At 38.2% G+C, this 26,584-nt stretch overlaps 1 protein-coding gene across 6 annotated transcripts; it reads right to left on the bottom strand.

Annotated features, from left to right (window-relative positions):
* Nucleotides 1-720: 720 nt before the first annotated feature.
* Nucleotides 721-25,817, bottom strand: ZBTB38 (zinc finger and BTB domain containing 38). 6 transcript variants are annotated; one of them, XM_054205732.1, is made up of 3 exons: nucleotides 25,509-25,817; nucleotides 20,877-20,986; nucleotides 721-6,714 (listed from the first exon to the last, which is right to left on the bottom strand). In XM_054205732.1, exon 3 carries the CDS (start codon nucleotides 6,712-6,714, stop codon nucleotides 3,136-3,138), a length of 3,579 nt encoding a protein of 1,192 aa, XP_054061707.1. In that variant the 5' UTR covers nucleotides 20,877-20,986; nucleotides 25,509-25,817; the 3' UTR covers nucleotides 721-3,135. The 6 variants fall into 6 exon arrangements, with proteins under 6 accessions (XP_054061707.1, XP_054061704.1, XP_054061709.1 ...); XM_054205729.1 differs by lacking the exons at nucleotides 20,877-20,986; nucleotides 25,509-25,817 and adding exons at nucleotides 11,667-11,834; nucleotides 12,583-13,107; XM_054205734.1 differs by lacking the exons at nucleotides 20,877-20,986; nucleotides 25,509-25,817 and adding an exon at nucleotides 13,130-13,388.
* Nucleotides 25,818-26,584: the final 767 nt, after the last annotated feature.

Raw genomic sequence — 26,584 nt, 5'->3', positions numbered from 1 at the left:
TTTGTTTAGATGCACAAGCATTGGGATGATCCACTCATCTTTTTAATTAGCATTTGAAATAGAGAAAAATATATTTGTTACATGTAGCAAACGTCAAAATTTTTTAGTTCAGTTATACATCTCCTGATGTCCATCCCAAAATGACCTGCATAGTTTAGCTTAACTTTTAGTTGAAGTTAGAGACTAGTGACACCTAGCTGAAGGGGGAAGTATTTTGAATATGCCTAATCTCTTTTGTATGTATCTTCATATTTCCTTATGCAATTGGGTATTTGCATTCTGAACTGTGTTTCTTGACAGGAGTCCCAAAAGATTTCAAGTACAGTGTGTAAAATACACAATCTATATGGCAAGGTTACTATCAGAATTGAAAAGAAAAGAATTTTTAAAGTTTCGGGCCTTGTGAAAACATGTTTAAGGTGTTGCAAAGTATTAAACACAGTTCACCTGTCTTCCAAGTCCTCTCAGATCCTGAGCAGGAGATGCTCTTCACCTCAGCATTGTGTTCACCCTAAACGGTACAATGCCAGGAGAGCCCATCACTTCCCTTGAGCTCCGATGTGTTCTCGATTCAGTGTTCTGACCTTAACGAAGGGAACATTTGGTAACTGTGTTGCTTAATCTTCTAACAAAATAACTATTAGAAGATACGTATCTCTGGATCTTATAGATTATGTAAGTATTAACATAACTTAAAAAATGGAGAGACTTACAGAAAAATAGGAAGATGTTATTTTAATTAAGCAAAAACAGAGTTATAATCACTCTTTCTAAAAATAAAATTAGACTCTTTATCAATCCTTAACATCTGCATTTAATATTTTCTTCTAAACAAAAATACAGATGCGATTATGTAGCAAATTACAGTCTTTGACAACGTATAGTATTTACCTTCTCTTACACTTACTTTAATTCTAATTTGGTCATTAATACTTGACTCATTACTGCAACGTGTAACTTGTAGTAAAAGTGCCACAATTGAACTATAAACATGACATTGCCATCTTAAAACTGCTTTGCTATAAACTGTAGAGAATATACAGAGTTACAAAGTCATTGTGTTTTTATCAAAATATACAAAGCCCCCCCAAACCTAACACAAGCTATCAATATTTTTCTTAAGAACTATACAGTTATATAAAATATTTGTAAAATTATCTTTATATTTATAAATATTCTACCTTATTTGCTTTGGTCTATAATTATCATACAAGTCCACTTAGAAGTTATCTTTGTGTACTTTCTTTGAAACATCATCATACTTTCCTGTGTTTATTCTTCTATTATCCTTATTTAAATGTAACCAAAGCTGCCATGAAACCAAAATTTCTCAAGGGGTTCACAGCATTCACCGATGATGGAATAAATAAGTGGACTGTATTATTACTTCAATCAATACTGTATACTCATTTCAACTGGTAGTTTTATTGTACCCAAGCTATAGTTTCCTTTAAAATATTCAAGACGACAAAGTAAGTAAACAAACTGTGTACTATATTTGCACGTACAATGAATTTAAGGTTCACTAACCTTCGTCCTGACTTAATTATTTATCACTTCATGGAGATGAACCTACATGACTAATTGGAAACGCAGATACAGTACAACAGAGCCCTATCTCATAAACTGCAACTTGTACACATACACCCTCTTTGACTTTTTTAAAATCTCATAATCTCAGTTACACATTTTCAAAAAATAATATTAATTGTAATGTTTTGGTGGTGTCTTTCAGAAGCCTATTCTGACAATTCTGAGCAAACTGTGAAGCCGTAGGGCTCACTGCAACCCTCTGGTGTGGCAGGATGAGGGAGGCAGAAAGGCCAACGCTTCTTCCTCCAGCAGCCCCTTCCAGGCACCTCTGTGCCATGGGCCGGCTGTGCTGGTCCAAGGGACACTGTAACGAAGCTTGCCTGGGTGAGATGCTGGCATGGTGAGGGGGATCACTCCGGAGGGATATACGAAGGTCAGATGCTGTTATTTAAGGCATGGGGATGACAGGGAACCCCACAAACTGGACCTATCCCTGTTAATACATAGGGACTGCCTCAGGGATATACATACATACATACATATATATATATGGAAGCAAGAATCTGAGTATTTACCTACTCCTCCCAAAATGAAAATATTTATGGGGAGTTGCTCTGTCGTTTGTTGTCCAGGCATTATTCCAGGATGAGGAAGAAGACTCTGTCTAAAACTCCTCCTCTTCTGCTGAGAACAATGGTATTTCTAAAAGACAGAAGTTGCAGACGCACCAGGAGGTGGACGTCTATATACAGGATTTCTTTAAGCAAGGCTGTTTCACAAGAACAGTTTTCTTTAGACAAATGCACCTGAACAGCTCCGCCAGGCCATTGACATTGGGATTTATGCAGTTTGGAAGACTGGCTGTTGTGAGTTCCACTGAATCTTTATTAAATGTCTCAGAGATATCATAAATCTGGAATACTTTCCACACAAGCACTCAGACTTAACGGTTATTATGGTAACTACAAAACTGAATATGGAAAAGAAAAGAGGTTTAAACTCCTGAATATGTTTTGTAAATGTTGAGTTACAGAAAAGCACGCCAGAACTCAACTGTACTTCAGCATACCCAAGTTCATGAAACACTTCTCACTTTCACTTTAGAATACACTACATTACAATTATTTTGTTTATAAACACATTACTTTTTGTTAAAAAATGCAATATATGGTTTCTGCAGCAAAAATTCCTTCTACATAGTACACTGTGAACCTACGTATTTATTTTGCCTAGAATGATTCTGACTCAAAAACAGCACTGTACAATAGTTCAGTGACTAGTTTCCTGTAATGCTAAGTAGAAGGGTTTTGGTTGGTCTTTTTTTTTTTTTCCTTTTTTCTTTCTCTCTCTATATATACGTTAGAAGTCTGTTGTGGCAAAAGTATTTTGGGTCTTTCACATTAAGTTTGTATTATTGCAAACACTAGTTTTTCTTTTCTGTGTTATTTTTACTTCTTTTGCATATATTGATACATTTAGATGAAGAAATTTGATCTTAGTAAATTATTCTAATTTGAGCGGAGAGGCTTTCCCCATTCAATGCATCTATATTTTCTCCAATATATAGTTTTGGATTTTTCTTTGCTTTTGCACAACTGTCACTCAGAGGATAACTTCTGGAGCTACATTTTGTGTATTTTTGACTTCACCTCCTTCTGAGCCAAGGAAATGTGGATTTTCCAAAAGTTTAGTGCTTTCATTGCAAAACTGTTCTTTTCTGTCTTGTGGACCTGGACTTTTGAAGAGATGTTTCTTCTGGTGCATTCCCAGAGCAGCTGCTGTCTTGCAAATTTTGGGGCACTGAAAGCAAGCGTATCCTTTTCCATTATGCTCACGTACATGTCTTTGCTCATGGTTCCTTTTGGTAGAAAGATACAAGAAGCTCTGAAAGCAGAACTGACAGTGGTAGCGTTTTTCTCCAGTATGAATCCTTTCATGTATTTTGAGTGTTTCATTTAAAGTGAATGCCTTATTACAGTATTGGCAGACAAAGTCTTTGACCCCCAGGTGAATACGTTCGTGTTTCTGTAGATTTCCAGGAACTGAGAAACACTTACCACAGGTTTTGCAAGTGTAGGGCTTTTCCCCAGTGTGACACCTCATATGCATTTTTAAAGTGGATGGACTTTGAAATTGTTTTTGGCATAATTCACAAATGTAAGGCTTTGAAGTAGCTACATGCCAATGTACGTGTTCTTGAATTTCTGCAGTGGAAGATTGATCCCTTTCACAGAGCTCACAATGAAGATTAGGCATTTCTGTGTTCTCTTCTTGACTGATTGCCTTCTCCTCAGGAGCATTCCTGAGCGCATACTCTCGACTGCATGTGTTGTGGCTCTCCATAATGGCGTTCTTGCTTCCGTGCTTTTTCCTCCACTTGGTCTTTTTCATTTTTCTTAGCTGTTTGGATTTCTTTTTTGGTTTGTAATTATAATAGGGTCTCCAAGGTTTATCACTGGAGTCCTGGTCACTTACGTCATCGCACATTTCTGTCAGCTCCAGGCTTTCTGAGCTGTATAGCCTAGATGGGCTTCTTTCTTTTATCTCCATTTCTGATTCCTCAATTAGATTGTCCTGTTTGGACTCGTGTTTAGATTTTCGTCCCCTTTTACAAAACAGCTTAGACCCTAATATATGTCTTTTTACAATAGCCTCATTACCAATTTTTACTGTTATTTGACAGAGAGGTGCAACGTTGCTGTCAGTAGATGTTCCAGGTAAGGCAGGCTTTGCAATGTACGTTTCAGTTTTACTTGATTCTTGGACAGTATTTGTTGTTTTGCTAGATGAACCTCCAGATCCTGTGACGTGCTGCGTATCCTCAGTTGCTTCTCCTCTGTTGTACAGGAGTGGTTTTTTTTTCTCCTTAATAGGTTTTGATTTTGTAATGCACTTCCCATAATTATCTGACCCATATTTAGAATCATCGCTTACAGACTGAGTAGGTAGATTATTTGAAGATTCTGTCTTATTGTTTTCTACAGAAGTGACTGTTTTGCTGTGCATTATTACTGATGAAACTCTGCTACTGTGCATTATAACAGAGGGTGCAGAACTGCTGTAACTGATGACAGAGGTTGAATTTTCATTCACATTGGTTAAAGACACAACTGAGGAATCACACTCCTGAGAACCAGAGTCATTTGCAGCAGTGGAAACTCTTTTTTCAGCTGTGAAAAAGTCCCTTTGCAGGTCAGAATTTAATATACCTACTCCCCAAGAGGAAGAATTCTGAGTTTTCGTGGAAGATGCTGTATCATTACATGAAGATGTATCCAAGGCCAGAGTTCTGTTGCTTGCTATTATATTACTTTGAAAATTCAGTGGTGGTAGCTCAGAGCTAAGGGAACTCGGAATGAAACAGTTAGTAGAAGCAGTTTCATTAACCTGGCTACTTGTTTGAATGTTTTCATATGAAGAATTTCGGTAGGACTTATAAGGTAGTCGCCTGCATTTCATAGGTAAAAGTCGATAAAGTTTGTATGGGTACATACTTGGTTTTAAGCCTCCGTTGGCTGTCTTTTTGTTTACTGAGAGACGATGGTCAATTGCATGGAAAGACTTCTGATGATTTTTTAGGATATAGTAAGTCATAAAAGTCTCCAGACAGAAAATGCACTGATACCGTCTTTCTCCAGTGTGCCAGATCTCATGTCTGGTGCGATACTCAGCTAATGCAAATACTTTATTGCAGTAGTGACAAGGATACGTTCTTCTCCATGAATGCACATTTGCATGTCTTCGAAGACTAGACAATGTTACATAACTACGCTTGCAAACGATGCAAGTGTATAATATCTGCCCATCAACGACTTTAACCAAATGATCCGTTTCTGGTAAAGTGCAGTTTGCATTAGAATAATCAGTGATGCTGTTTTCAGACAACAGAGGTGGCTCTGTGTTTGCATATGAACTTCCATTCCTTCCGTCTGTAGCGGTATAGTTATCTGCAAAGTTTTGTTCGTTTCCATTGTGAACCGATAAGGTACTTGATCTCATGCAGACTTGTTCATGACTTTCCAGTATATTTAGATTTGCAAATTGTTTGCTGCAGTATTTGCATATGAAGGTTTCCTGATGCTCTGAATGGAGCTGAAGATGAGTACTGAGTAATGCCCTGTCACTGAATGATTTTGCACAACAGTTACAATTGTAAACAGGTGGAACAGTTGCCACGGATCCAGAGACATTAGCAGAATTGTTTTCCTCTTCTCTGGATAAAGGAATATCTCCTGCTTTATTTTGAGGTTTTGGAAAGGAAGCAATTGTCTGATCAGTAACTGCTTCATGTTGCGCTTCTGTAGTGGTTACTGTAGAGGCCGGTACTTTTGCTACAGCCAAACCAGCACCTTGGGGCTTAAAGGCTGTCTTAGGAGCACTACATGCTTGTTTTCCCGCCTTAATGAGTGGTGTGGCTTGGAGATTTTCATAGTGGTCTTCACCCACCTTGTATGAAGGGCTGCTGTCCTGTTCAGGAAAAGGTGTTGCTTGAAAATTATCTCCCCCAGAAGAAACTGCGTAGGAGTGTTCGGCCAGTGTACTGGCTGGCTCAGCATCTTTGCAAACATCGCTTCTGTCGAGGCTGATGTTGGGAGCTGGTATTGTCTCAGATACCTTTTTAAAGTTTGCCCTCAAATCAAGTGGAGAAAACAAACTGTTTTCTGTTTCAAAAATCGAGAATGCATTTGTAATTCGTGGTCCATTCGTCACAGCGGAGTCTTCATGTCTCTTTTCATGTTTTTCCTCTTTGACAGGCCCCTTTTCATTAATACAGTATGCATAGGGGCAGGGGGAACTTGAAAAATTAACATCTGTAAGATCTTCTAGAAATGATATTCCCAATTTTTTCCCTGCAGCTGCAAGGTCCGTTACAGTCTCCTGCCTCTTAACAACTACTGTGGAACTGTAGATGTAATTCAGTATTTCTGTAAATACTTCAGCTTTGAGATCATCTAACTCCAGTACATGACCTGAAATACAGATAGTACGACTCCAAAAAATGTTTTTAAAGTAAAGGCTTGAAGCTGCCAGTACATTACTATGGGCTTTAAATTTTGTATCTTCCACAATTATGGTGACATCACATAAAATACCCCGAATGCGCTGTTCATTTAAAATGGAAAGTACAGTGTCACTGTGGAAGTCATCCTTGAAATCCTTTGAATGGGACATGACTGTCATCTACAAGAAAAAAAAAAAGAAGGTAATTACATTTAGAAGGCATTTTTCATCCATTTCAGTTACAGATCAAGTTTATAGTTCTGTATTTATTTTTATATATATATATTTATTTAATTTATTAACTTTTAAATTTTAAGAATGAATAAAATTTTGTCATAGCATTTCAGGCTGAAGTCATCTTAGGTTCACTGGTGCCAACAATACTGAAGGTAACCTATGTACAGACCAAAGATGCAGGAACACCAGTAGCTCCTCAGCAGGAGGCAAAAGATCTCTGTGGTCTGTCACCCATCCTGCGCCTTTCACTGGGGAACACAGCCACAAACCTTCTGCTGTGCCAGTGGGTGCATCTGCTCAGGTTCACACTGCATGACTCACTGAACCCTTGAGGTAATTCCCCCAGCATGCAGTTGAGGTATTTGCTAGACATTATGGGGAAGGCTGAATTGTTGTGGTTCTGTGGATACTGAGGACTTTGTTTTCTGAGGCTGTTTGTCAGACAATGACTTTACAGCACAACTGCATTTGATCCCCTTATTAAGCTAATATTTAAATCAGGGATCAGAGATCCCACACAATAAAGTTTCAGCTACAGGATAATGCTTTATAAAAAAAGGAATGCACAAGAAACACAATTTTGTAAACAATACCAGAGTAAGTAGAACACTATTTAGGTAAACATAATATTATTTTTTAAATAGTGATTAAATTTTATTAGATAAATAGTTTGCACAATTTAAAATGACTGAAAATTTATAAGTAACTGAATTTATAAATTCAGTGAGTAAAACAAATAGAGAGCAACAGAACATTTTTTCTTCAGTTATAGTTTAGATTTATAGTGTTCACACTTTATAATTTGATAGTGTGTGTGTTCCTAATTTCTACCAAATAATAAGATTTAATTACAATAGTAAATACCATCAAATAACTGCCAATTTATAATGAGGTTTAATGCTGACAAAAAATGTTTAGATTATCCAGGCTGTTACTGTATGAATATACTGGTTTATTTAATTGAGATAAAAGATGAAAAATGTGAATGAAAAACCACACTGAAAAAAATGGATGAATTTGATAGTATACATATGGAGAAAATCTCTGACTTAAGCAGATTATTTTTTTGTTTTGTTCAAATTTAGATCTGTACCATAGAATGAGGTTTGTTCTATTTTTCCATCTCCGAGTAGTGTTTTTAACTACTTGTTACGGTTTGAGGAACCCACAACAATTTATTGTCATGTAGACAATTATCCTCTCACCCAATGACCCCTTCACACCCAGGAAGGGGAACCAGGAAAAAACAAGGAAACCCGAGGGTTAAGATATAAACATTTAATAGAATAAGACTAGACAATTAACATTAGTAATACTAAAGAACCAATATTGATCCTGAGACCAATATAAAATATACAAGGATTACAGACAGCCCATTCTATCAGCAGGAAGCTGTACACTCCCAGCTGTGGACAGCAAATGTGGGACAGTGCGAGCGCTGCGGCCTCGGGAGGAAGAGGAGGGCTCAGGGGTCTGGCACCAGGGCAAGAAGTTCTCGGGATCACAGCCATCAAGGAAGAAAGAGAACTTCTCAGCAAACTTTCTAATTTATATTGAATGTGACATTCATGGTATGAAAGAATCCTGTTGGACAGCTTGGGTCAAGTGCCCGGGTCTCGTTCCTCCTCATCCCTGCACCTGTCTAGCTTGAAAACACCGAGACATTGGAGCCCACATACCATAGCTGGCTCTAAAGTAAATATTTTCACAAATTCAAACACTGGTGTCTTCTAGAAGTGCAGTTTTCCCAAGCACTAGAAGAGAAATTAGTCCTGTGTTGCTCGAAGCAGGACACAGGGAGAAGCCCTAATTCCTACCTGACCATTCCCAGGCATTTCTGTGATTTATAGCCCATCAATATCCCTTGTGTCTTTGCTGTCACATGGCACTCCAGCCCCTGCCTCCACAGGGATGGCAGACCGAAGGACCTCACTAGCACACCGTCCCACAAACACTTGATGTGCTACCCCCAGGCTTGTCTCTAGTGAGCGTGGTTTCATCCCTTTCCCCCTTCAAATCTAGTTTAAAGCTTTTTCAATGAGCCCTGCCAACTCCTGTGCAAATCTTTTTCTCCCCTTTGAGACCGGTGTATCACGTCTGTCGCCCACAGGCCTGGTGTCATGTAAACCGATCCATGATCAAAAAACCCAAAGTCCTGCCGGTGACAGCAGGCTCAGAGCCAGCTATTGATCTTCCTGTTTCTTCCCTCAGTATACCCTGAAACTGGAGGGACAGAGGAAAACACTACTTGTACTCCTGATCCCTTAACCAGTCGTTCCAAGGCCCTGCAGTCTCTTTTGACTGCCCTCGGATTTCTTGTTGCAACTCCATCGCTGCCTACCTGAAAATGGATAATAATCCGAGGGCCGTAGCAGGGTGGGAAGTTTTCTCGCCTCTACCTGGGCACATGTCCCACAGGTGTGACTTCTAATACAGTCTAATGGCTGAGAATTTTCAATGCACAGAATTCATAAAAATAAAAATTGTGATTCACAAAAAATACCTCTGATGCTTGGATATGCCATGGATGTCAAGAAACGAATTTATCAGTATAACTGCGATAGAAATATAGATGTATATTATTTTGATTATCTGGTCACTCACAGCAGCTGTAAATCCAGATGCATTGTTTCATGCCTTTAAATCTTAAAATTAAGAGTTTATCATGTGTTTATCACACTTGCTTGGCTTAAAATGAGAAATATTTCTTCATTTGGAATAATAACCTGAAATTCACAGTAGTTAGGTATAGTTATCTGCTTTGGCTCAGTATCTGAAAACCCATATATAATTGCAGATAGCTTCTAGTCTATCAAGTCTTCTACAGAAAGAATACTGACAAGAACACTTCTCTTCAAGCAAGCAGCCACCATCCCATAATTGATTCTTTTTTCTCATTGACAATGTCTGAGATTACATCTGACTTGCTCATGTGATGTGGTATTAGAAACCAACTGTCAGACATCAAAAACATTTCACAACAGGAGCCATTGATAGAGTTATTTTCTGAGTATAGGAAATAAATGATGTCAACGCTACCTCCCAGTGAACTGCCCCATAGGAACTCGCCTGTGTTTTTTCTGTTTCTTTATTGGAGACAGCTGGTTTTAGTTCAAAGACACATCATCTGACATACTGTTTGCTGAAAATATCAGACTGCTACTTCTGTACTAAGAGGCATTTATAAGCAAGATCTACAAACCCAAGTGGTTTTAGACCCAAGTCTTATTATTCAACCAGTTATTTCAAAATTGATTCTCCTAAGGAGAAAAGTGAGCATTTTCAGTTTCTACTTGCCTGTACACAGATTGTCATATTTTGTAGTCTTGGATATTTTCATACGCTCAGTAAAACACCAAACTAGACTCCTTGTGTAAAGATAGCAGAAACTATCATTTGCTATTTGGACATTTAATATTTTTGCTGTGGGCTAAACCATCTGCTATGTATCTCATTGCATAGTTACACAGAAAAATTCCAGAGCTAATTGATTTTCAGAGACAACGCTTTTTGCTCCTCTGTCTCAACCTATGCATTCCCCAAATAGCCCATTTATTCACGTGTGAAATGATCCTCTACTGCCTGGCTTGTTTCTTGCATTTGTGAAAAATGTGTCTGAAATGCTATAAAATCAGAATGCTCTACCTAGCATTCACATAAATGGAATATTTTAGGAATATTTTACATTCCATTTGCAGTTCACACTGCAAAAGGAAAACCTGCTCTTCAGTTTCCAAGGGAGCTCTACTGAGACCAAGATACACAGAGATCAACCTTTTCATACGTATTATTATTATTGTTAAATATTTTTGATTAAAACACTGGAAAGTTCATTTGGAATGTTACTATTCTTCTGTATGATTTTTATTACAGAATTATGGAATAAATTCTAGTATTATTTATAAATGTTGCCCAAAACATATGTAAATACCATTTGATCTATTAAAGGTCAATAAAACTCTTCAGCCTACTAAGCCATCCTTCTTTTGACACAAATATGCGTGTTATTTTGATACTTTTTACTCTCAATCCAGACATAAGTAATTTCTTCAGAATCTGAACAGTACCTTTGTACTGTAACTTCATAGTCTTTGGTGCACCTATAGATAACTTCAGCTTCTGAGCAGCAGAATTTTTTGATTGGGAGTTACCTTACTATTTGTAGATTTTCTGCAAAAACAGTAACAAACTTAACCTGTCATTAAAAGGTGTTGAATCACTTTGAGAACTAAGATTTAAATATTCATCTGAAACTTCAGTGTAATGGTCAGCAGGCTGATTAAAGGATAATGTTACCGTTCCTGACATCAACAGAATACCACTCCAGGACAATAGTCTTAAGTGAAAATAAGTAATATCAGAAATTAATGGAAAGATCAGACTGATGCATCCAAACCACTTATGCCTCAAAGATGACGTTGCTAATTAAAAATATCAGAGTATCCAGTTCTACATGGACATTGCAGAGGGAAGAAGCTACTGTTAATTTTTATATTAATATCACTTTGAAGTAAACAAAGAGAAGAAGTTTTACCGGCTGATGAATACCAAATATAACAAATATAGTTGTTTTTACTACCAAAGAGACTGTTGCAATCTAGGAATATTGTTTTTAATTTTTGCTAAACTTTTGAAATCCACTGCCAGGCAAGTATACCCCGTTATGTATGAGAAGAGATTCTTTTATTCCACTTCAGTTGCCTAAATTTGAAAGACAAGCTAGTGGTATCAACGAAAAAAAAACAACAACCCACATTAGAGCCAGCTGCTAGTACCCAGGCAAAATAAAAAACATCTGGATACTTGATAAATTGTAGCAACAGTTCTCCCTCTGTTTTCTTATTCCACGCATTTCTACTGGGATTTTAAAGATGCTAATATTTTCTGGTACTTACCAACATGACACTATGCAAACATGTTCACTCCGTAATTTTCTTATGTTCAGTTTCATTCCACTCTATTAACATACTTTGAAGGCTATCTCTGTTCTGTTTCCGGCCTGTTTCCCCAATTGAGAAGGAACATTCATCTGTGTCTAACTCTCTAAAGGGCACTATTTTGTCCTAGAGCAGAAATAGGGCTAGGCATCATGAACCAACAAAACAACAAACAAAAACAAGTACATGCACCCCACATCCCCCCCAGCTATACTATTTTGACCCTTGCCCACCCGGAAACCCACGGGCTAGCCACTACTTTTGTGATGGTGGCTCAGGTTTTTTTTTATGGAATCGCTTCACCAGCCCCATCTGGGCACTATGACTACGCAAGGCTGCACTGACGAGGTTCCCTCACTCTTCTTACAACCTCAGGCACACAGGGAAGTTTTAATCATGTCTAATTATGTTTAATAGCTTGCAGTGGCATGCAGCTTAGTGCTCCAGTCTACATGGCTACATGTTATTTCTACAAGTACAGGTATTTTTTTTTCTCTTTTAGACTCTCACTGCTTGCATCCTTCCCTATTAATATAGAATACCTGCATTTTCTATAACAAATAGAAATATAGCCTCATAAGCATTATAGACTTTAAATCATTTTTTTCAGCCTTGCACTGTTTCCTCCTAACTTTTAATTCAGACAGCTGGGGGGGTGGAATTTAGCACAAGAATATTACGTTAGTATTAGCAGATCTCTGAAGCCACCATATTAACCATTCCTTCGGAGCTGTAATTCTTTCCTATTATTAGCATCCCTAACTCGTTCTCTCACTTCCTACTTTACACTTTCTACGATCGTTTCTCATGGAATACCACATGGAAAACAGCCTTTAAACCCTTCTATCAGCCCTCAGAGCAGGCTTATGCTCACTTCCAAAGTCAAGGCGAGCCCCGTCCCTCCAGCAGGGCGCTCCGTCACTGATCTGGCTCTAAAAATAATTAAAAAAAAAAAAAACAAAACAACAAAAAACGCATCTCCCGCTGCACGTCCGGTTCTTCCCGACGTCCGAAGGTTTCGCCCCTCTGCCCAAGCTGTTAATTACCGGCGCGGCCCCCGGGCCGGGCCCGCTCGGCTCCCTCGCAGCCTCCGCCCGCACGGTGGAGCTGGGGGCTCGCCGGGCGCCCCGTCCCCTCAGAGCAGCGGGGTGGGGAGCACAGGCCTTTGCAGCCACATTCTGAACGCGGGCCGCTACCGCGGGGCTCGAATGCGACTGTCTCTAATCCTGTCACGAAATACATAAAATATAAGCTCCTGGATGCGGCACGTTAACGTCAGTATATTTCCCCGTCGCAAAACGCGGCCTCCGAGAGGCGAGGCGTTTGGCGAGCAAGCAGCTCGAAGGCGCTCCCCGCTCACGGGCGGCCACGGCGCTCCGGACGACATTAAACCTCCCGCCGAGGAGGCAACGCGTATTAACCTGCAGTGCGATTTTCCCCCGGGAGTCACAGAAACGCTCGAATGTCGGATAACTCACTGGTTTTGAGCTACCTGGCGGTCAAGCCCCCGCCTGGGGGGTTTCCTCCGGCGGCGGCGGCTCAGCGGGCGGCTGCGCGGGTTGAGGGGACAGGTGCCATCTTCCCGGCGGCGCGCGGCCCGCCCGCCCCGCCGCAGCGCGTAGCCGGCGGCCCGCGGGGGCAGCCGCCATTTTGCTGCGATCGTGCCCGGGAAGCGGGGTCGGCCGCGGCCTGTGGGACGGGGGTGGGCCCGGCGGGCCCGCACCCCTCCGCCGTCGCCGCGCGGTTTGCCGTGGGCTTATCTTGCACCAAATGCCTTGTGCTTAATTAACACGGCCCGCTGGGGTATTTCGCGTATCAGCCAGGTTGTTTACGTGCCAGGACTGTAAATTTGGAAAGATGAGGAAATGCAGCGCTCCCCGTATCCAGCCCCTTGCTGCGTGTCCATCGGTGCAGTTTTGTCCACGCCATTTCGAATGCCTCTCAAACCTAACAAAGCATTGCCTTACTCTCCCTCAAAGCCTTTCTCATATGAAGAAAGAGAAAGCGTTTATGGAGATCCAGATTTCTGCCCATAACTTCTGCGACTGCCTGCTAAAAAGGAGAGATTAAATATCTCCTTCAAAAAATAATATCTGAAATAAATTACATTTGGTTACTGAAGTATAGTCACCTTATTTTCCTTATCTGATTTTAGTAATAATTTTTTTTAAGCATATGTAGAAACTCATCCAGTATCATGAGGATGTTTATTTTAAGCAGGAGTCTCACTCTCTAATTTTGGTTACTTCAGGTTATTTACTGCCTCAGGACTCAAGTGCAACAATACTATTAGTGCTTCATAAGCACTAACAAACGCTTACCTAGATAAGGAAGGAAGTAGCCTGACTTCATTTAGCCAGATGCTCCAATATATTCGGCACAGTCTTCCTATATATTCTCTCTGTCTCTGCCTCTCACTTCAAACAGTCAGTAAAACCTGTTTTCCCAGTACTTGGGACTGTGAAGCTCGGAGAAAAACTGGGCTTTGAGACAGGTGGAAAACAGCGTTAGAAAAATGGACAATTTGCTTTTGTCTTAAAGCTTGCTCGAAAATATTGATTTTGCCCAAGGCTAATCTGTGTTTATTTTTACAAGCTATTGTGTATGAGGTCTTATTGGACAGTTACTTTGTTTTCAAATCTTAAGCCTATGCATTAGAGGCACTGAATAGTAGGAACTGATTCATTTTAGACAAAAAAAATAAATCCAGAAGCATGAACTATTTAAACATTGTCACCCTCGATGGGCCTGGAAGTTAGAACTTTGCTAGACCCCCTTCATGATAAACGCTGCTGATCATCTGATGAAACTATTTAATATCAGCTTAAGGTATACAATCTATTATAAGGAGGGGAGGTCTTTTTTGCAGCATTCTGTCTTGGAACTATCATATGCTTTGCTCGTTGTTTAAAAGCTGTGGAAAAAAAATTTCTTCTTGTCAGGAAATTCTCATCATTTCAGTGACTGATCAATACATCCCTCTTCTTTCACCATTTTACACAATCCACATTAAAAGATCATTTTAGAAATACTAAACGTTACTAAACATCTCTGTGGAGAGCTTAATTACTGCTTCTGGAACACTGTAATTCTTATAAATAAGATCACCTACTAAAGCAATGAGTATCTTTTTAGTTTAGGACTCTCTGCTACCAAAAAATGGTTTCTTTCATCTCATGACAAACTGAGCTGTTCTTACCAGTAGCTGTTTACCAACAGCTACGGGAGGTGGAACAAATGGCTGAAGAACACAGCAATATTGATTGCGAAAGCAAAGTGCATCCCAAAGTTTTCACAACCTTCTTTTTTATTCCAACCTACATAACTGAGAACCAAAGTTTCATACTCATATGTCGGTTACTTTTAATCTTTAACTTTTTCTATTGCTTATTTACTATTGTTTCTTTATTATTGTTGTAGGTGCGTATATACATATTAATGTCTTAATGAAGATTGCTGACACAAGTGCCTTAAGAAGTATTTGTGACAAATGTGTTGTCAGTAACAATACAATAATATGGATTAAATTAAACCTGTTGTAATCCTTTAAAAGAAAGAAATGCAGTACTGAACAACAATAAACACAAGCATCTTTTTAGATTACATGAAACAAATTTAAGGAAGATTAGGTTATAAATTCCCTCTAAATCTTAATTAAAATTGATTATTTTAAATTGTTTTGAAAATCAGATGCATAACCATCATTTTTATAGCAGATACCCCCAACTTAGAGATGTTAATTTATTTGTACTTGACTATTTGATGCTCCGTCAGTCTTAAGATCTATAGACAACGTAACAGATTTGGAGAAAATGGATTCATTTTTTCTTTCTCTTTTTTTTGTTTGTTTAATTGATAAGGTGTTTTCTTAAGGCAACTTCAGCTCATCAACTAAAAAAAGAATCACCTTTTCTGTGACTAATACTGTAATAGAAGGTACTAATTTCCATATATATATAATTTGAGCTATTTGGAATTCACAGTCCCATCAGCTCCTTGTGCAATAAAAATATTCTTCAGAGTAAGGAATTCTTTACAAGGCCATCTTGGCTGCACCCAAGATTTTACTTTCTCATTATAACGTTTCAGGTATAATCAATTGCATGCAAAGAAAATGGCGGAACTGGTGCTGGAGTCAAACCTATGTGAATGGACTACATTGATATTTGTGAGAAGTTGGACAAGATTTATCTGCATTTGCAGTCCTGATTTCAGGGTGTAAGCCACAATACAACTTATGTACTTCAAAAATAGCAATCTTGCTAGCGTACGTGTACCAATTCCCATTAAACATATAAATGACTGCACCTAACATTGCACAAATATTATGTTCTTTCTAAATAGAAGTCCAAGTAGTTTAGCAGTGGATTACTTCTTATATGGTAAAATGGCAAGGTATAGAGAAAATTGTCAGCAAACATTTACTTCTTTAAAATGTATAAGAAAGGTTCCAAGTTTTTTTTGTTTTGGGTTTGGGGTTTTTTTCCCTTGTTCCAAGTTTACTGAAGTGGTGGTGTTTGGATGCTTTGCTGAAGTCTGATAATCTCACTTCTGCAACACATGGCACGTGGTATTCTTTCCTTAAGAGTATTTCAGACTGCCTAGGAAAAAAATGTTCCAATGTTCCTCTCTAGCCAAGCAGTTTCAGTTCTTAAACAGCAACAGGAAACAACATATATAGCATTACCAACTCTTGCAAATTCCTCACGAGTGACAGGATTTTGGCCAGGGCTTGGCGCATTTCCTTCTCAGTGCCTAGAGCAGGCCAGCATATCCATGAGAAAAAATGCTTGGATGGACATTCTTCTTCATTGCTCTCACTGCTGAGGTCAAAGCAGCCAGTGGTGCTGCCGAGGAGAGCACAGCTCCTCTTCACCCCTCAGGCAGACCAACACTTCGCTCAGAAATGGGGCAGAAGATGGGGCCAGCAGCCCAAAGTGGCTTCACTCCCCTTTCTGTACCATGAGGAGGGGAAAGGGTTCCTTTGCGTAACCCTTTGCCTCTCCTCAAGCATCAAGGGGAGGGAGAGGAAGGGAGAAGAACCACAGTTATGGAGACCTGCAGCAGCTGCCTGCTCCTCCAAGTCCAGTTGAGAGGAGAGCAGCCTGGCAGAACGCATTTGGCTCTCAAGCGCTGTGAGCTGGGCATGTGCACCAAAGAAAGTCTTTCTCCAAGGTATGTTGCCTTCTTACAATTTAGGCACGGCCTAATCTGACTCCCATTAACACCAAACAGAACACATACAAGCAATTTTTAAAGGTATAACTATACCTTTGTCTCTCCACCAGTCTAAAAAAGAAAATGAAGCAACAGCAATAGCTGACATAAATCCAAATTCTTCTTTTGCAGAAAATATAAAAGCTTGTGTTGTACTGCTACTAGGAATCAGCTGACTTTACAGCTTGCTATCTCTGAACAATCTCAGTATTATTTTCCATTTAAGTCTTTCATTTTTTTATGTGCTGCTGACAAGCCACTTTCTAGCCTCCTACACTTATGGGACACATCACAGTCCTTAGCTAGCGTAGATCAATTGCAATCATGAAGCTATGTTTACAGACAGAGTGACAACAACAGACAGTTTTCTGTTGTTGACTGTTGTCAAATGTAGTAATTTATATATTTGAATAGCTTTAAGCAAAAGTAGCAAATCAAATGTTTAATTTTTGTTCATTTTGGACAATTACTGTGTGGTATTGTGTTGCCCATTCAGTTATCAGAAAGGCAAAATAAAAGTCCTGAACCCAGCCTCTCATTTTCCAATCTTCAGAAGAAACATCCTTTGACTACCTGAACCCACATCCCCAAGAGCAGCAGCCAAGCTGCATGCTCAGGGGCCACTCTTACTTGCAGTGAGGTGTGCTGGGGGCCAGGCCAGTGCAGCCGTTCTTGCCCTTTACTACAGCTGATGTAGGAAATGATGCTAGACTGAAAATAGAGCTAAATCACTTCCCCTGGAAACAGGTTGGTCTGCTAGATGGCGGAACACAGCCGTTTTGAAAGCTAGAATTGGTCTTCAAGTTGTTAACTGACCACCAGTGATCTCCAGTATTCCTTAAAGCATTGCAAAATATTTTTATGGTTTTGCTGTTACATTGGTAAACTTTAGCATGACAAAAACAATGCCCAAGTGATAGCTGTTCCTCTGAATCATCTTTAGTGTGTCGATTTTATTATGACAACTTATTTGGCACACAATAGCTTTGTCTGTATGCTCATAAATAGTCTTATCCTCCATTTTGTGCTGATCTAAATGGCCCAGCCCAAGCCCTACTCCTCCTCTTCCATCCTGCTGCACATTCCAACCTAAAAGCTGCAGCAGGGCCTCTGCCTGGGCGATGGAGAAGGACTGTAGCAAAAGCAGGTGGCAGCTGGCAGCAAGGAGAAATTTTGACGGCTCCAGCTCTGGTTCATGCTGCATCCTCTGCCACCCATGTGAATTGCCCCAGACACAAACCCTGGCCTGACGGTGAGCTCAGATGGGGGGCAACGACTAATAAAAAGAAAAAAAGCGGTTGACTTGCACCTCCCTAATAATTTCCCAAACTCTTATTTGCTCAAAAGCCTTAAGAGTGTTGTAGCACATGGTGGTATATAACAACACTGTTTACGGTTCAGGATCGTGAAAAGATTCATGTGTTCAAACTATGTGGAATTAATACTAGATTCTGGTACACTTGACTGTGGAGAGTTACGGAAATGTTGAACATTGTCAGGATAATTTGCTAAATCTCATTGTTATGTATGAAGCCTTCTCTCTTATTGTACACTCCAAAAAAGTCAATGGGAATCTTTTCATTGATTTCAAGGGGGTTTTAATTAGGCTACTGGTCACATAAACAACTTCTCAGATTACACAAACGGAATATAAACTCAGGATGCGCAGGTTCCCATTATTTCCGTCTTTTTAATGATTAGCATTTTAGACTTATTTCTTAAAGATATATTATCTTGGGATAACATAGTTAACCTGAAGGGTTTTATGCAATTTTCATTTTATATACAAATTAATACTTTAAGAAGAAAGGCCAAAAATAACCTGGACATAAACTTGCTGAAGTCAGTAAACAAATTTGTCGAAACTGATTTTAGATATCTGAGCTTCTTTTAAATCCAAAAATATAAACCAAAACAGTACTATACAAAGACTTGCATAGAAAGTGTGAGTACTGCCTAAATACTGCATCCAAATCTTGTTCTGAAAGTCCATGAAAAACTGTCATTTTGACTTCTTCTACAGCTTTTTCTCCCCCACCACCTTTTTCTGTTGTTGACTGTTAGAAGGCAACACTTGGTCATGTTTCTTTGGTTGAATACATTGGATAGAATGAGAGCGCTACAAGCGACATCAGTTTCGTTTTTATTTAGTGGCTTTAGTTTGTCGCTGTGTGAAACAGTATAATCATACTTGCTTCTGAATGCTGGTATAAGACTGAAATTTAGAATGCCTGAGCATTTCCAAAAGACACCGTAGATCTTCATTTCCGTACATATTTTGTTGTATTAAAGCAGTGCAATAAGTATTCAGAATCTTGGAGAAAGGTTTCAATTTGCAGACCAAGCCTACCATGACAGTTTTGTCCAGTTACTGCAAGTCCAATTTAAAGCGTAATGAAAAAAAATATCACAAGAGAAATTTCCATTGAAAACATGAGGTTTTTAGGTTAAAGCCTTTGACTATTAAGAATCCACATTGGGCCATGCCCAGAAATCTTTTTATATGGTGATTTTCAAGATGCATGCATTATTGTGAGCACATGGTATGTAAATGCATTGGGCTGCTTAACAAGCATTCACTGACACACATCTGCAGCTTTGCTAATGTACCTTTTATTCGTATGTGGTTGCCAAGGAAACAGGTTATGGCCCAGTATTCTACCTAAAATATACTGAGCAAGTGTTCTATGATAATTCACTTGAAATAGGTACCAGTTAGATTTTGTAGCCCGTGCTTCTGTAAGTCCAGGTAACCCGAATTTATCTAATTTTAATGTTTCGCTGATTAGTTTAAATCACCAATGCCATCTTATTGTCTTTGAAAATCCATTGCCATTTTGTACATCATACAACATTGCATATTAAAAGTAAAACTTAAATACAGAAAACATTTTGAGATATTCTAGGAATTGAAGAGGCTTTGTGTTGTTTCTTGGGGGGTTTTTTTGCGGGTTTTTTTTTTTTTTTTTAAATTTGGTTCCTTATTTTACGTTCTGCGTGGCAGCCCTAATTAATTATTTCTACATAGAGATATCCCAGCATTAGTGACTATGATGCAACAAACCATTTCCTACAGAAATTTGTGCAAGTACTGCTGCTGAAATCAATGAAACTACTCCCTTTCTACAATGCCAATTATAGTCTATGATACAAAGAACCAAGTTCAAAATTAATGAATTTATCAAGTTTTCACTGATTCTTTCATTCATTACATATATATCTCAAATCTAAAGCACAGATGCCAGACATACTTATTTTAACCAATACGATTATTTCACATGCACAGTAAGAAGGAAAATACTAATATTTGAAAAAGCTATGCAAAATGTGAAACTCTTATTTTTAAACATCCCGATTATTTACCACAATAATATACTTGAATTTACAAAGTGCACTTTGCAAATCACGATTCAAGAGGGTTTTTTACTACCCCTGACTATCGTCACATATGAAGGTAGAGATTAGATGAACTATATACAGCCTAACCAAACCAACAAAATTAGAAATGGGCATTGGGACTAAGAGAGTTCCTCTACCCTTATTGTATGGCACAGATTTGTAATGAACACTAGTGACTGGGATCCAGAGTCAACATTCTGGCAAGCTCAGGAGGTTTGCTTGCCCGCCAATATGTTCGGCTTGTACAGATCATTGGAGGCTATAACAACCTGTTTCAAAGATCTATTCTGCCTGATTTTGTTTGTCCAGCCTCTACGGCAATAAAAATCCAGCGAGAGCAGGAAAAATCTAACAATATTGACATGGAAGAGAGCAATGCGATACCATAGCGAGACCAACTCTTACATGATTATAAAAAAAGGTAGAACTTTAACTGAAAAAAAAAATATCGTGTAATGCACTGGTTTTAAAGTGTTAGATACTTTAGCACAATTTCTATGTGAGTTTTAAAGAGATTTCAGCTTTCTATAATCACTCCATAAACTTACCCACCTAAAATCACGTTGTTCTTCTCTTAGAGTCTTTTAAAAGTGGTATTGACAGGTATTTTCGGCAAAACCATCTCAGTAATTTTGGGAACTCTGTGGCTACTGTGTATCAGCCTGCAAATGGGAAAATCCAAATTTAATCATTAAATTATTAGACAAGTACTAATTTACAGATACATTGTGTAATTCATTGGAATTTTTCCTGGAGTGCTATAGGACTCCAAATCTACATCTGGGAGGCTTACAACACACCAGCAATAAAACCGTACCATTAACCAAGCTATTGTGAATACTGCTTCTGTCTGCATTCTTTTATTATGGTTTAACCTGTGTAGTGCAAACTGGACATAATGCTTCATAATATGTTCTAGACAGACATGTATGGACGTTTTCAAGTCTAACATAATTTTTCATTGGGGTCACTGGAAAAATTAGACTAAAAATAATCCTTAGCTCTACTTCCCTTCTCCCATCTCAACTATATCCAAATTATTCCTCACAGATTTACCTAGTAAGACATCAAATAATGGAGGGTTCACAGCTTCCTCAGTTAGTCTGGTCGCGAGTTTCACAAGGTAAAGTCAGTGGAAAACAATTGTATTTTAAGATTAGCTTCACCTTTTGCCAGTTTAGAAAACAAATCATGGTACAAGAAGAAACAAGCATCATTACTAGTCAGTTCCCTTGACGCCACATAAACTGCTGAAACCAATTACAAGTTACCTTTTATCTTAAAAGCCTCCATGGTTGGGGCTTTTTTGCAGTCTTTCAAAAGGCCTTTGCTTTCTCCTCTTTCTATTCTGACACTTTTCTTTTGGTCTCTTTTGTCACAGATATCACCACAGTATCTGTGATAATGACATTTCTAGGCAACTCTTGTTCTCTGGAATACACTTTCTGTATCTCTCTGCTTAAATAATTATCCATCATTTTCAAACATCCTGATTATATGTTATAATGTATCACACATCCTAATAAGCTTATCAAGTAATACTGTAAAAATTATTCAGAACAGGGCTTTGTTTCAAAGATACTAAACAAAATTAGATTGTTCCATAGAGCAACTGCAAAATCTTACGGATAAGGCCTTATGACTCAGCTGATTGATAGGCATTTATATAGCAGCAATTAAGAATACATAGATCCATCTCCCATTTGCAAATATACCATATACTTTTATAAATAACATTACACAGGAAATACAGGATCCATTACTTTGGCTTTAAAAGGCAAGAAGGTGAGCTCATTTTTTTTGTTGGTTTAGCTGAGTACGTTTTTAACGTATGTTGATTTCAATAAGTATTCTGTAGCTCACATCTGCCGTAACAAAGGCCAGAATGAAAGAAAATTGCATTAAGCCATTATTATTACTTCAAATACCAGTAAAGTCATATTCGCAAATGACTGTGAAATATTACGGTGAATGGGAAGCTTCAGCATCACATTTGGATGATTACAGCAGTAAAAGATCTTATCAAAGCTAGAGAATTCCCAATTTCGATAATACTAGAATTCAAATGTAATATTATACATAATAAAGCCCTTTTAAAACATAATAAGGCAATTCACATGATAAAGTACAACAGACAGTAGATGCCCCAAAAGGGTTAATTGGTACCTGTTCACTACTATGAGAGTCTGTCTAATAGTCTGACAAATATTATCTGAACATGGATAGTTTCACAGTGAGAGACCTGCAGTTTCAAATCAAAATGAAGTTTAGAGGCAGAAGTAACCTTCATCAGAAAGGTCATCGAAAAGCAAGCAGAATAGTGTCCGAGTGAATGATTTTTAGTTTGATTTCATTTTTACTCATGTGTTGTATGGATTTTCTGTTGGGCACAAATGGAATTTGCATGGATAAAAGAACACATCTAAATTATAAAAGGAAGGACTCAGTATCAACAATTAGCCTTCTATGATAAAACTGAAAAAAAAAAAAAAAAAAAAAAAGGCCTGACCCCCCCCAACAATAACATTTGCCGGCTGTGCTGGAGGTGTGAAAAACTGCACCTGCTCCTATGTGCCCCGGTTAGCTCCCTTGGCCAAAGAGAATAAAACGGATGAAGTTTACACAAGATTTCTTATGGCACCTTTGGCTATAAGATTTGACACTGCATTAGCTAGATATAACTACCATTAAAATACATACAGCAACCCACGTATAATAGTCAAACTGGAAGCAGCTTGCTAATTGCTAGACTCCTCCTTAATAAATAAATCAGTTTCTTTAGCTAGAAGAAATTACTGTTCACAGGCTGCCAATGAGTTTTTCCAGACTCATGAAAGCACTTGAGTTCAGTCATATTAATTACAAGAGGACTTGCACCCCCGAACAAAAGAGCAAATTTGCAAATGGATTTAAAACAACCATAGCGAAGCATGCTCATGTAACGGAGCTAGCCTTTCTTTAAATGCCTTGAGAGGGTATGTTTGAACACAAAGACTAATAAAAACAGTTTATCGCTAAGTGCCCCATCTTTTCTAAAGATAAATACCAGCGGCAATAAATAGATTGCTTCTACATAGCGTTTGCTCAGCAACTTCCTTTAAAAATAACCACACAAGAAATAAAGAAAGAAATGCAGTTTTGATAACTATATGTAATGGCGCACTCCATATTAACATTTCAGACAGGAAAATAATCAGCAGAAGCAAGCTACTGGAGATAAATCAAATTACAAAAAAATGCAAACTTTAATATGTCACTTGAGAGATTCTGTTTATTACGTTTTCAGTTCTGCTTCTTTAGGTGGAACAGGGGAATATTGCACTGCGTCAAACTAATCTCGTAATTATGAATCAAATGGTTTTATTATTATTAAGCATCGGCCTGTCAAGATAGATGACAAGTCATATTCCTGAACAGTTATACTCTGTTTATTTGGAACGCACTGAACTGCTACATTTAGGAATAAATGAGCATTAGTTTGATATTACTGACACTGTCAAGGCTATTATTGATAATGTCTGTGCTTCTAAATACGTTCTCTGCATTAATTTTCAGTGCTGGGTCCTCATCCACGCAAAATATACTTAGTCATTTTAAAGTCAAGGACATGAAGGGAAAATGGCTACCGTGCTGCAAAAGTCTCATTGCAGTAGTGAGAATTTCTCAAGTCACGTACAAAGGAGATTCACAAGGAGATACACTACGTTATAAGCTCAGTGGAGACATTTAGTAACATCCGATTCTGTATAAGCAGTTACCTGTGGTACACGTAAGATTTGACTTTACTGATACTGTTAAAAATATTAGCTAAAAATAGAAATAAGGAATTATAATACTTAAATTTTGCAAGATCTATAAGGTCTGAAAATTACCGCAGACCACAAGTGAGCTTATTCTATAAAGGCTTGTTTAAGATCCGACAGAAGTTTTTTTCCAGTATGTTTAAACACAGTTCTTTACCTGAACTTCAGAATTGGTCCACTATTTAAAGAAAGGTTTATTAGCATTACTGTGGCTGAATACAGCAAGGGTGAAAGAAGGTTTAAACATACTTCTGATTCTCTACATTTCTCAGCTGCTAAATTTTTCAGTGATACTTTTATACTTGTAATAATGAAACTATCACTTTATATACACACAGTACAAACCTTGACCTACATGCAAGACTAGGCTAAATTAAAAAAAGAACCCGGGGTACGTTTCTGGAAACAACCAATGCAAAACAGGAATAAAGCAGTTTTTTGTTGTGTACAGCTTTATAAACATGGCATCGTTTAAGAAATGATAACCGCGTGGAAACATAAAATGAGATCAGATTCTCGTTTAGAACTGAAAGGAAACAACTGCAGAATTTCCATTTGCATTGTGATATTGCTATTAAAGAGAATAACATCTTTCTACGTCTCTACTATTGCACCTTTTAAAAGGATTTGGTTGCCAAGGAAACTGGTTCTGGCCCAGTATTAATCTGAAACAAACACATTACAAAAGTTGGTATAAGTAATACAATACTCATAATTCTTTTTATTCTTAAGGCTCAAATTCAGGTTTTTATACCTAAGGATGTTAAGTTTTTGTTTCATAACCTTGTTTGTGTGGAGTAAAACACATTTCAGTGAACTGATACTCAGTTTAAGCTGACAGGGCCATCTATATCAATCTCTCTCTTTAAAGTCCTTCTACCTTAAAATAAAAAGAAATACTGCAGGTTTAGGTTTGTAGCCAATATTGAAAATATAAGCATTAAAGCATATTAATCTTTATTAAAGATTTCGCACAAAACACAAAACCGCTTACGACAGAATTTAAATATTTTTCATTTTTCTTACCTACCTCAATTTTTATTTTTGCATTTTAACTACAAGCTTAGTAATGCTTATAGTCAGCTTTAAAATGTGATTGAATCAATAGGGTTTTCAAAAATTCTTTTGTTGCATAAGCGTTGCCACGCCCTTAGTACATATGATTATTTTAACAGACATGATTGCTCTACTTTCACAATAGATCTTTTAAAAACAGATAAGAACAATTGTCATGCCAATATGTGAAGCCAACAATTTAATATTAGGTTGTTTTCATTAACAGTTTAATACACTTTTTAACTGAAAGCTACATTCCAAAGCCCATTTCATGTTCTTGCAACACTGACCAAGAAATCAGTAAAACATGCAAATCTCAACCTACCTGCGTGTACCACTTAGTGCAGTGTTAGCATGGCAATGCACCCAGCCATTTTTAAGTAAAGCAATGGAGATAAGTTCTGTTCTTGGTCTTCTTGGTGATTTTTTAGAAGCAGTTGTCAAAAATCAGATGGGAAGCAGCTTGAATAGACCGTGATCAGGAGAACCGAGTTTATCAACAGGGAAAGCAGGAGTGGGAAAAAAAAATGTCCTCATTCAAGGTTTTCCGAAACTGCAACACAAGGTTGTTTTTTTTTTTTTTCTCCTCCTCAGAGAGTTCAAAGCTTGAAGCTGACCACTGCAAAGGCCACTTGTCACATTTACTGAAAATCAGCCTATTGATATCACAGCTGAAAATATAAACTCGACAACCAAAGCCCATTGCACAACGTGGACTGCGTAAGAGTTAAAAATAGATTCGACGTGCCTCCTACCTGCATAATAAATATGTAAGTTTCAAGTGCTTTAATTCGATATTCACATTAATTAACAATACAATATACATTATTTAAACTACAGTAAACACAAGAAGAAAAAGGGTGACACCATCTGGAAGCACAGTTTGCTTTTTTTTTTTTTCCCCCCCTTTCCAAGGGCTAATAATGTAGTTTGAATGTGATGACAAGCTAACAGCTCACCACATTGCAAATGAAAAAAGAATTCTTAAGGTGATGCTGAAATATCTAAGCCTGTAATGAAGCAAACCCCGGTCTTCACTACTGCATGACATGGCACACAGACCATTTACATACTCACATTTGAGATACTAGGCACAGTATAATGAATTCAATACACAGCATGCACACAGCACAAGCAACGTTAATCCTGCCTGCCATTTTAGGCTTGCAGGAGTAAGATACATACTGCAGCACAGCTCTGGTAAGGGAGGAGGCAAGGGACAGCTCACCTTAAATGCAGTATCTGATTAATGTTGTAAGTGACATTGCGTATCGGCTACAGAGTCTTGGTTCAACTGGGTGGGAGGGAACAAAGAAAATTGTCATCAACTGGTGATGCAAGATGAGCTCCAGTCACTAACACTGTTAGCGAACTCCAAAATCTACAATACAGTAGTAGGCA

Source organism: Rissa tridactyla, chromosome 6, assembly GCF_028500815.1.
Source record: "Rissa tridactyla isolate bRisTri1 chromosome 6, bRisTri1.patW.cur.20221130, whole genome shotgun sequence".
NCBI classification, from domain to species: domain Eukaryota; kingdom Metazoa; phylum Chordata; class Aves; order Charadriiformes; family Laridae; genus Rissa; species Rissa tridactyla.
This window is presented reverse-complemented; position numbering and strand designations above follow the sequence as displayed.